We start from the raw sequence: 11,240 nt of genomic DNA on the forward strand, positions 1-11,240 counted from the left end.
ACCTAAAGAGGAATCTCAGCTAATCTATGTGGGTCACGTGAGCGAGGTGCTAGTTGGATTACCTAACAGAAACAAAGGGGGTATTCCAGGTGCAACGCAGAAAATCTAGTCAAGCTTTCGCAACTGCTCTTGCCCAGTCCTTAACCTGTGGTCACTTCCACAGGGCGTTTTTTTCGGTCCAACATGCTAAGGCGCCAAGAGTGTCCAAACTTCGCAGATCGAGCAATCGGTGGGCCTCCCCAGCTCCACAACCCCCGCAGATCAACTCTCACGCTTGCTTCAGCAGTTATCACTCCGCCAGTAGTCGACGTAGTCGGAGACTCGAGCTCCTATACCCAGAATGGGCCATTCAAAGATCAACGCCAATCTAAAAGAACCGGACCTCAACAAATACTTTGAAAAGGCTGAGGACGTGGCAATAGTGACGGAGACCATGGAGCAACTCTCTCCTGAGGGCTGAATGGGGTGGACAATAATGAACCAATGCCAAAAAAGCCACTGTCCCATGAACTTGCCTTCATAGGGCTTGCGGCAACCCTTTTTGGTTTTTAGGTGGATGCAACTTGCCTGGAGATTGCCATTCCAGTGAGCCATAACCCTCTTCCTGATCTGTATGCCACTCATGTTGAATCCTGATGCCCATAGCTAGACAATAGCTGGTGAACTGAAGGGCATGAGTTTAGAGTCATTCTGGGCAAGTCTAGCCTACACTCTATGTGTTCTGGTTATGCAACTGGTTTGCAGCATCTCCAACACATTCAGTCAAAAGCCCCCTCTCTATGTGTTCATAGCATTGTTCTTTATCAGTTCCATCATTTTTGCTGTTGCACAAAATATGAGCATATTTATTGCTGGATAGTTCCTTCAAGGCCTCAGTGGCAGAGGAATTGACATTCTGATTTAGGTGATTCTTGCCAATATGACAACACTGAAGACTTATAAATGAATGGATACAAAAAATCTCAAATACCATGCAAAACTCACTGGTTTCATACTCTTTCTACCTCATCATCAGAATTGTCAATGTCCATTCATTCTCAAAGATATTTTGGAGATAGTAAGTGCAATTGCTTTAAAACACTTAATTCATAACTTGCTTATGTTGTAATAGTGATATGATGGCCTGCGGGCTGCAAGAATAATCCCATGTTCGTAAGGAGTGGATCTCGGCTGCTTCCAAATAATGATCCAATTCTCTTGTGGCCTCACCAAAACTCCAGGTGAGAAGGACGAAAGCGGCTTTGCATTGAACAGCACGGTTCATGGAGCGAACCTCGCATGTCGGTCCAGAGTCGTAGCCAGCCCAAGTGAGTTATATAAATTTTTTGTTATAACAGTTCTACTTACACCAGTTCTCTTTAGCACCTTTCGTATGCTCTCTTCAGTCAAGAACCTAGCAAGATCATCCCACAATGCCGTATACAATGATGCCATGCCTGTCACTGAGGGTAGGTACCTATGGACAGAGTTGGGTCCGGGGCAGATTTACCGCGCGGAACTACACTTTCTCCTAGCACTTTCATGTCGTGGAGCGCTAACTCATCGGAAAGATTAACATAAATATGGACCTTGACTTGACCTGGGGTCATTGAAACCGAGCAATGTCACTCATCCGGCTGTTTCTCACCGGTTGCGGTGACGGTCGTCGTGTTATGAAACGAACCCTAAGAGACAGTTAGAATCCTAGATTGCTAATAGATATTAGAACATGAATGACAGTATACAAGATGCGAACTCCGGTTTTCGAAAGTCGTTTAGCACTCGCGTGAGCTACTTACATGCTCAGTGGCGCCTTTCAAGGCGGCTTGATCCACTTTGAATACCTTAGCATTGTCGGGCAGGTTCGTGATTGCGTTAGGGCCCCATTTTAAGGTAATGCCGTCGATCATGCCCTCGAAGGAATCGGAGGGGAGATTATTGGGACAGGCCATGATCAGGGATTTTGTTGAAGATTAACGGAAGTGAATAGGTCTATTTGTCTCCAATACTAACAAGGGAAGTAGGAAGAGAAGACACTTCCAAAGCGATAAATGAGAGGAATAGGGCGTAAGGCAGCAGTAGTCAGGAGGATTGTTTGCAGAGAGCGGTACTGGAGATATTTGAGAGCTACAAGTAGGAAGAGGTTGAGACAGATGGAAGGAATGATGGACTTTATACATTCACCAGACATCGAATTAACCCGGGTTGATGCTACTTCAGGGTTAAACGCCGCTGCTCTTCCTCGCGTCAGGAGGCAGGCAGGTCATGCAGTATGTTCTGGTAGCCCAAAGATGAGCAGGCAGTGCTTCAAAAGAACCGCTCACCAACCCTTTCAACCAGGTAATTTTAGTATGGTTCTGTTCCATGTGCTGAGCCTGTAATCAATTATGTGGCAGAGGATGGTCATTCTGTTTTGCAGATGGTTTTGCTTGCCGCCCTGCCATGCTCAATGAGAAGCATATGCTTGGTCTACAAGCATTTTGGCTTGTCTGAAGGTTTGACCCGGCCCCCTTACATAGTCCAAGAGCGTAGATTCCTTTCTGATCCATCTCTGGCGGCGAGCTGCCCTCGTTCATCAATTACCAACTTGGGGGATGATCATCCAATCTAGTTAGTAGCCCTGAGAAAGATTAATCCGGATCGGGATGCGATGTGTGGTTGACTGCCAGATAATGGAGTCAGCGCTTAGAGAAAGCGGTCGAAGGCCTTGAATAGAAGAGCGTCTCTTGTAACAAGGCTGCAAGGCAACCCTCACTCAGTGTTTGCATCAACAGTTGAGTGGATCAATTAGATAGTACAAGTCCGGGCGACCTGAATGATACAATGTCCAGCCACAATTCACCTCTAGAAGGTTGTGGACAAGTGGAACTCAGTTAATAGGCGCAAAGATACGGGAGAGACTTAAATGGGTGACAATTAAGTGATCCTCATAGGTCTAATAGGTTGGGCGCGTAGATAGGGTGAGTCTTTGCTAGGATTGATCATTTTTGGGAGGATACGTTACTCTGTACTCCGTACGGAGTACTCTGATCTCGCATAGAGTTTTAAGTCAACCTGCCGCGGCACGGTGGCGTCGAGACTTAAGGTCACCTGACAAAATTGACGTAAGGTTGGACTAGTACCAGTAGGGAGTGTTTATATCTCTTTAGGACAGGACTTCCCTCGCATCAACCCCTTCTCTGGGCTATATCACTCGTAACTAGCGATTAGCGTTCGTGTGGCCTTTGTGGCCGCCAAACTTGCGATAACCCGCGCCGTCTCGCTCCCTGAATGGCCCCACCATCCCCGTCTCTGGTATCAACACATGCTCGCCCAGAATGACTGGCATTGGAACGCGCCAGATTGGCGTGCCAGCTATGGCGATAACGACAACAGCATCCCAATACCTCAAGGGCGATGATACGGCAGACTTCGGCGACTTTGTGAGCACTGAAGACGAGGAACTTGATCTTGAAGAGGTTGTCGAGCCCTGGCATAAGTACGATATAAAGGAAACTCCGCATGTATTCTATCCCATTTTTGTCGGAGAACTGCTCAATGAAAGATACCTGGTAGAGCACAAAATCGGCTCTGGGGGCTTCTCCACTGTCTGGATGGCCCAGGACCTTAAGAACAAGAGAGATGTGGCCCTGAAAGTTATGTCTTTGGGACAATGGGGAGAAAATGAAGCCCACATGCATGACAAAATTATCCAGACTGTACAGGATATCTCTCACTTTGTGACATATTTTGACACCTTTCTACTCCCTGGAAATAAGGGACATCATAGGGTTCTGGTGCTTCCCTTGATGGGCCCATGTCTTTGCCCTGTTATTCTGAGAAAGATGCCCATGGCCACTCGCATGTCTGCTGCTCAGCAGTTGCTAAAGGCCTTGGAAAATTTACACGAAGCTGGTATTGTACACCGTGGTGAGTAAACTCAGTCTTCCACTCTTTCCTGTTCGTCCGCATTCTAAATGGATATTTGACAGATTTGAATGAGAGGAACTGTATGTGGGGGATGGTTCCTGTCCACAATCTCAACAGGAGTGCTAAATACAAGGCACTCACTCAGCCACTAAAGCAATCCATACCATTTGTTGAGCTCTGGAAGCAGGGAGAGCTTGTTCGTCCCCTTGAGATTCCTGAGAATCTACGAACGGACGAATTCTATCTTGGTGACTTTGGTCTGGCCATGACACTTGGTGAACCTGTGACTCAATATAGCTATCCACCTCTGCAATTTTGCTCCCCAGATCGACTTCATGGGAAAGATCCAAGTTTTGCCTGTGACATGTGGAGTTACATGGTCATATTTGCGGAGCTCTATCTTGGCTATCCACCTTTCCCTACCTGGCTTAAAGGTGGAATAATAACTGGTATTGTGAGATGTTTAGGTCCACTGCCTGAGCAGTGGAGGACTCTTTACACTCACCCTGGAGGCCTTGATGCCTGGTATAATCAGCATCAAACACCAAATCCTACTCATGACCTTGCATCAACAATTGCGTACTTTCGTCCTGAAGCTGATCCCACTGAGCGAGAACATGTACTCTCTGTTATGTATAAAGTATTTACTTACTACCCAGAGAAACATCCAACTGCAACACAGCTTCTGCAAGACCCTTCATTCAGAGCTATCATGGACAAATATGGTTGTTGATGATCTATTCCCTTGACTTCGTATGCTGCATTACCGTGTCTTTCTTGCTTACTCTCAGTCTCTCTTTTCTCTTTTTGTTCCCCTGGAAGGATTGCCTTTCTTACTTCCAAAATGCAAATGCAAGCTTTTTCTGTTACATACTTAGATTCTCTGTACTTTGAAAGTTGAATGCATACATGCAAGGCACATTTTCCTTAGAATGATCATCAAAATGAATTCAAAGTACCCACAAATCATTCACTGACTATACTCCGAGCGCAAACTTCACTTGAAAAAGTAGGTGGTCTAGTATGCTTATGCAACTAAAATACTATGTATTGACCTTGTACCTCTCCTTTATCAAGCTTGGAAGATCCGGCAACTATTAGATTGCGGGACTGTCATAATAAAGCCATGGTAATGTGCGAAACAAGCATCAGCATCAGCAGCAACATCAGCGATGTAGGCTTCCAGCACGCTGCCTTGGAACACCATGCCTTTCTTCCGAGTACTTGCGTTCCAGTCCGTAGTCTTCAGGTCTTTGGCCCTCTGGGAGAATTGGAGCTCCACCAAGGCTGGCCAGGACGACCTTGTTATTGGCTGTTAGGTCATCCATGATCTCGAGTTCTTTATCGTAGAACCATCTCGGGAGCAACCAAACACGCACGGGTATGAGAAGACAGATGAGAACAGGGAAACCTGTAGCGAGGGATAAGCGTCTGGAATGCAGGGTACGCGGATGTTGCCAAAGCAGGAGGTCATACCAATAGCCGCAATTGTGTAGGAAATAGCCACAGTGCACGCGACGCCAAACATTTGCAGTCCGACGTACAGCACGACTTTTCTTTTGCGTATCAAGAGGAGTGGCTCATCACGGTGAATGAACCTGTCCTCGCGGAAGAGGAAAATAACCTTTTGCAAAATTCCGTTTGACTCGATAGATCCCCACTAGTGCTTTGGTCAGCCAAGTGGAAGTACGGATTGAAGAACGGATAGCCTACTCCAACAATGAAGAATACACCTGCAAAGACCGCTACAGGCATAGTATGTAACACAATCAGTAGCGGTCCGGTCATTGTTCCAATGAGTAAGAGGGCCATGAAGAAATGAGAAAGTCGCTGTTCAACTACGGCCTTCGCCCTCACAACCGGTCTCCTAATCTCTGCTCCTTCTCCCTCTGCCGTGGAAATTATTTTCAGTTCAGTTTCGTAAATAGTAAGAGAATCGGTGTGCACAGGAGCCTAGAATAGTTAGACATGTGATAAATCCCAAAGTAGGTGGGTTTTTCTAACCTGTGGGACGAGTCCGTTGGGCATTGGTAGGCCTAAAATTCCGGCCACAAAGGTTGTGCAGCCAAGAAGGAAAAAGTCCCAGTGAAATCCGCCGGGTTTTTTCAAAGGGAACTGTCTCGCCTGCGCTGTCAAACTGCTGACATTCTTTGCTGCCGTTACTAACCACAGTTTCCGTTATCGTCGGCGAAAGGGACACCTACATGGTCATAGTAGAAGAGAAGCATCGTCAGAAAGCCAAACGGTATGGCCACGAAAATCCATTTGGTGTCCAAATTCCAAAACTCAATAAGCCAGCTACGGGGCTGGGTGGGATAAAAGGCTCGGGTAATTGGCACTCGGCCAATATCTGCTGCTTCAAGGCGTCCTGGGATATGCGAAAAGCCAACCCAAAACACAGTACCGATCTCAATCAAGCAGATCATTAATCAGCACTTTGCTCGCCAGAAAAATAGGCGTGAAGTATGGGTCCAGTTACTCACAGGGTAAGCGTAATCGGCCAATAGTCCTCGCAGAGCCGGGTTCAAAACATTGCTTGCACCAAGCTTCTCAAGTGCATAGATGCTACCGAAATACAAAATCCCAATCAAACAGCTTAGGTACCCAGCGGCGAGGCCATGTGAAGCAAACTCGGACACAAGTTCCTCGACTCCCTTGACTAACAGCGAGTTAATCCAGTGGCATTGGAGGGATGGTTGGTATCAGGGTCGACATACTCAGATAGATAATACCAACGTACATCCCAAAGGCCTCGCTAGAAAAATCTGTCACATAACGCATGTAGTCGCACCAATTCCAGGTTGCAACAAGCCAATGGAAGATTGCAGCCCAGATCCCCGTCCAGCATATGAACTGGGGGTATATAGAGACGTCATATATCTTGATGATGTCGTAAATAGTAAAATTAAACAGCGAGATAAGACCGGTTATGCCAACCACAGTGAGTGGCTGAGCACTCAGCAAGCTGAAAACTACTGCTGCAAGAGCAGAGGAAACGAGAGCTTCATTGATACCGAAGAACTCGCCTGCACGGCGGTACATGTCCAAGGTGTAGGCTATAGCGGGAAGCAAGCTAGGAAACGGACGTCAGTTTCAGGCAAGGTTAAATACAGTTCAGTGTAGAGACATACTTCACAAAGTACATTCGAACAGTGCTCGCAATAGTCCTGTACGTGAAGCCATCGATGATGTCGCTTTTGTAATAGGGCAGCCGCCTTCGGATATCGTGGTATATTCCCCGACCCGGCCTGAGGATGCGGTACCGTTTCCATCCCCGAAGATTCTCATAGGTGTATGCGTCTCTCGTTCTTTCCCGAGTCAAGGGGGGAGGGGAGTCCGCCCCGGCATCTGTGGTGGAACGGGAGGACATGATGCAGTGTCACTCTATCAAAGTGAAACGCAATGAGGGAGAAGTAAGTCAATGTCGAGGTCTCTGCAAAGACAACAAGGCGAATTTATATAATAATAATACGGAGCACTACTCGAGGACTTGTGTTTGCAAACTTCGTGAATGCTATTCAAGTCTGTCGGAAAACCATGAACGATACCGCGACCAATGGGAGAGATCCCATCCCGTCGCAGCGGCAATGTGCTCTGTGGAGGTCCCCTAAACCGGCCGAACCCCCTGACAAGGAACCAAAAAAAAAAAAAAAAAAGAAAAAAAGAAAAAAGAGATTTCGAACAGTGCTTTCAAAGTCGATACGGGGAAGTATACGTCGTCTACTCTTCGCCTAGGGAAGAGCAGCCATTGAATCGTGACAATGACACCCGCCTGCCCCCAAACCACCGGCCGTGCTACCCTAAATCTCATACATCGTGGATTCCGTGGTCGTGACACACTTGCGCTGGAAACATCAGAGCTTGAGCGCGCGACTTCTCTCACACCCAAGGAACGATGTCAAAGTCTATCAACGGACGGACTAATCCCGTGCAGTCATGATAACGTGGAGATGGCCAGGTGCAGCGCAAGGGTGGTCCATCGCCAGTCCCGCCCGACGAGCGAGGCATGAGCGGATGATCCGATCCACAGTACTCCGTAACCGCCTCCGCGGGCGTTGAGAGGCGCCCAGGATGACGACAGAGCACCGCTATGGAGTACGGGATACGGAATACACGATCATGTTAAGGTTCCGGCCGGGTCAATCAGTAGTGACTGGTTAGTTAACCCAGCCAACGCCTCTTCTGCCCGGGCAGAAAAAGAAAAAGAAAAAAGTAAAAAAGAGAGAAACTCGCACCGCCACATGCCAAGCTGTGCTGCTCCGGGCGTTTCTCCGCCACTGACGGAGTACAGAGCACAGAGTTACGGAGTACATGAAGTATATACAGAGTACGGAGTTACGGAGTACAGAGTAGTTTAATGGGTTCGAAACCATTTTCCTCTGTACAATATTCGACAGACGCCATCCGCGGATAGGCTCCTCTCAACAAGCGACTCTTTTGCCTTCCTCCTGCTCCTTCCGCTGTAGCTTGACGCTTCTTTTGGGTCGACTCTCGCTCTGAAATGCCTGAAAATGGCGGCGAAACCCCTAGAGCGATATCCCCTGATATCGCAGCTGTGTAATGTTTTTGGAACTGATTCGACCCAGCTTGAGTCCACCATAGCTGCCGCTGAGCAAGGTGAAGGGGGTTGTTTTCTTCGTCTGGAGGCTCACATCTGTTTCTCCAAGGTCTCCGAGGCCAACGTCGACCCCCCGAAACCCCTACTCCTGGTAAGGACGACATGTCCCGTCTCCTCTACCAGTGTATCCCCGTCAGTCCTCCTGACAAGGCATCTAGGGTTGGATTGACCTTCGAAACGGTCAGACTCTGGTCACTCCTGAACCATCTCCTGGCCCTGGGCTCGAAGGTCAGGTACGTCGACCTTGTTTATATGTCACCACTCCATCGTACCACGGAGTAACTGTCCCTGTACAACTCATATATCTGTTGACAGCTACGTACAGGACTTAGCACACACCGACAGCCATGAAGAAAGGCCAATCACCGTGCTACCTTGTGGCAATTCTAAACCGGCAGAATCAAGTCATCCAACGCAAACAGACGAGTACGAGGGCCGAAAACGCCGCAAGGTTGTTGGTGGCCTTCGACTTCGACCTCGGACTTCCTGTTCCCGAGAAGATGATCGTGATTCAAGCTCGTATTCGAGCTCTCAAACGGAGCCAGTTCGCCAGCTGCGGAGCGAAACGAGGTTCCCCCAGCGGAGTCACTCGAAGAAGGCTTCTCGTGCAACAGGCGAGCCATCATCCGTCGACAAGCTCATCTCTGGGATATGGCGGCAACTCCATTCAAACACGGAGCTGAATTGGTCTACATTGGTATGATACATGCAACATGTCATCCCCCCGGGCGGAAGAGAGCGTCTAACTCACACCTCAGGCCACGCATGCAACAGTTGGTGTCAGCGGTGAGGTCACCGCGGAGGTGAGTGGCCCATCAAGTAAGACTGCACCGACTTCGTAACTAAATTATTTCTTCAGCTGTTCAAGGCCGTCAGCAACCTCTGTCTTCGACACTCCAACAAGACTCAGACTGCGCGCGCCCTAGAAATGATTGTACAAGCCTACTGGACTGATTGTTATGAAGCCCGCATAAAGTCTATCCGCCTGGAAAGGCCAGCTAGCTCTGCGTCAGAAACCCGAGTAACTGCTCTGAAAGAGGCTTGCTCCACTCTCGGATGGGGAGACAAGGAACTCCGAAATAAGATGTGAGTCTAGATTTTTTTTTTTTTGATACATGATGCCAATCCCCTCCCCACACACTCTCTCCCTCTACACACACCATATATATACAACTTTTCGAAGGTATCTCTCAATAACCGAGGAGCAGGGCCATTTGGAGGGGTTACAAGGAAATCAAAGATGCTGGTGGCTGGGCCAGCCTCGTCTTTGCTAGCTCCGGCGTATATCGCTTCTGCAAATATCGAACACGAATAGACGATGGTTTAGCTTTGAGACTACAACAGATAAGATCGGCAGTTGAACTTGCAGCAGACACCCTGCATCCAAAATGGCGAGAGCTGCTCAACGTTATCGGTCAAGGATCTGTAGCTCTCTACAACGGACATCCACATGAGTGGGTTATAATGCCGAGTAGATCGGTTCAGCATATAACCTCAACCTATCGTCACCTCCAAGCAGAATTTTTGTTTAAGTTCATCGATGAGTCCATTATTGATCGCAGCCTCTTTGGCGACATCGATCCACGATATACACCTGATATTGACCAAAATACTTGCCAAGTCTGCGGACAGCTTCAGTCTGACGATACTACGCTTAATCGATGTGCTTGTTTCCCTGCATTGTTCGGGGCTCCTCGAAAGCCAGTCCCCATTCAGATCTTTCACACTACAAATGGCAAGAACAACGGTGTCATAGCTCGCTGTGTATGTCAGCTTCCTAGTACCTTATCGCACATACTTCGGGATGCTGACTCACTCTAGGATCACGAGAGGGGAGCTGCAATCGCGGAGTTTGTCGGATTCATAACAAACGGGATTGAGGGCCTAGATGTAATGGCGGGTGGTTCGAAGATGCAGGGTTATCAAATTTTTCAGGGGCAGATGGGTACGTCTTGTAGGAATAAATGATCCACCATGTCTACTAACCGCTTCTTGCAGGCAACTTTACCCGCTTCATCAACCATTCCTGTCATCCGAACAGCCAGTTTCAAAAATTTTATTGGCGCGGCAGAGAGCATATTATCGTGGTCTCCCGCGGCATACTAGCTGGGAATGAAATCACGGTGGATTACTCCGATCACTACTGGGAGCGGCTGGACAAGGCATGTCTCTGCGGGGAATCCAGCTGTCGATTTCCTCAGCGAAAGGTTGCAAGACGAATACCTAGTAGGACGGATTCAAATAATGTAGGCAATCTAAATTGACAGAAATACAGTACTCCGTAGTTCTCGCCAATGCAGACGCCATTGCCAATAGCCGCAACGTAGTAACGACAAAAGGATAACTTTGCGTTGATCGGTAGGATCATATCAAAGTTTATCACATGTCCAAGTCATTCCCTGTCGATCAGCAGCTCTCATGATAATCCTTTTCATTGAAAGGGAGACCTTGTGCTACATTGGCCAGCCAAGTCAATGTTTGGATGGCTGCGATGCTGATCTCCCATTGGCTGTCATGGATAACTGTTAGGTAATCCAACTAGCACTTCGCTCACATGACCCACATAGATTAGCCGAGATTCCCCTTTAGGTAGCTTAGCAAATGACAAGCATATAAGTCCTCCATCAGGTTATAGCTCTTTGTGCTGAAGAGCAAGCATATAAGATTGATTTACAGCTTAATTGGATATTGAAGCTTACAATCAACATCCTGAACAGTTATTCTTGTGGATAAC

At 47.8% G+C, this 11,240-nt stretch overlaps 4 protein-coding genes across 4 annotated transcripts; 2 read left to right on the plus strand and 2 right to left on the minus strand.

Annotated features, from left to right (window-relative positions):
- Nucleotides 1–279: 279 nt before the first annotated feature.
- On the minus strand, nucleotides 280–624 carry CIMG_02926 (uncharacterized protein; the record flags this gene model as incomplete). The annotated part of the gene is made up of 1 exon (XM_001249154.1): nucleotides 280–624. One exon carries the CDS (start codon nucleotides 622–624, stop codon nucleotides 280–282), a length of 345 nt encoding a protein of 114 aa, XP_001249155.1.
- Nucleotides 625–3,152: 2,528 nt separating this feature from the next.
- Nucleotides 3,153–5,467, plus strand: CIMG_02925 (CMGC protein kinase). The gene is made up of 2 exons (XM_001249153.2): nucleotides 3,153–3,888; nucleotides 3,951–5,467. Exons 1-2 carry the CDS (start codon nucleotides 3,297–3,299, stop codon nucleotides 4,619–4,621), a joined length of 1,263 nt encoding a protein of 420 aa, XP_001249154.1. The 5' UTR covers nucleotides 3,153–3,296; the 3' UTR covers nucleotides 4,622–5,467.
- On the minus strand, nucleotides 5,055–7,946 carry CIMG_02924 (uncharacterized protein; the record flags this gene model as incomplete). The annotated part of the gene is made up of 8 exons (XM_001249152.2): nucleotides 7,020–7,946; nucleotides 6,606–6,961; nucleotides 6,372–6,547; nucleotides 6,093–6,296; nucleotides 5,893–6,036; nucleotides 5,602–5,841; nucleotides 5,365–5,548; nucleotides 5,055–5,299 (listed from the first exon to the last, which is right to left on the minus strand). The coding sequence occupies exons 1-8, from the start codon at nucleotides 7,256–7,258 to the stop codon at nucleotides 5,055–5,057; spliced, it is 1,788 nt and encodes a 595-aa protein (XP_001249153.2). The 5' UTR covers nucleotides 7,259–7,946.
- A 172-nt stretch (nucleotides 7,947–8,118) lies between these two features.
- Nucleotides 8,119–10,828, plus strand: CIMG_02923 (SET domain-containing protein). The gene is made up of 8 exons (XM_001249151.2): nucleotides 8,119–8,597; nucleotides 8,665–8,739; nucleotides 8,832–9,203; nucleotides 9,265–9,309; nucleotides 9,366–9,592; nucleotides 9,715–10,270; nucleotides 10,328–10,451; nucleotides 10,505–10,828. The coding sequence occupies exons 1-8, from the start codon at nucleotides 8,400–8,402 to the stop codon at nucleotides 10,768–10,770; spliced, it is 1,863 nt and encodes a 620-aa protein (XP_001249152.2). The 5' UTR covers nucleotides 8,119–8,399; the 3' UTR covers nucleotides 10,771–10,828.
- Nucleotides 10,829–11,240: the final 412 nt, after the last annotated feature.

Source organism: Coccidioides immitis (genome assembly GCF_000149335.2).
Source record: "Coccidioides immitis RS genomic scaffold supercont3.1, whole genome shotgun sequence".
Classification (NCBI taxonomy): Eukaryota; Fungi; Ascomycota; class Eurotiomycetes; order Onygenales; family Onygenaceae; genus Coccidioides; species Coccidioides immitis.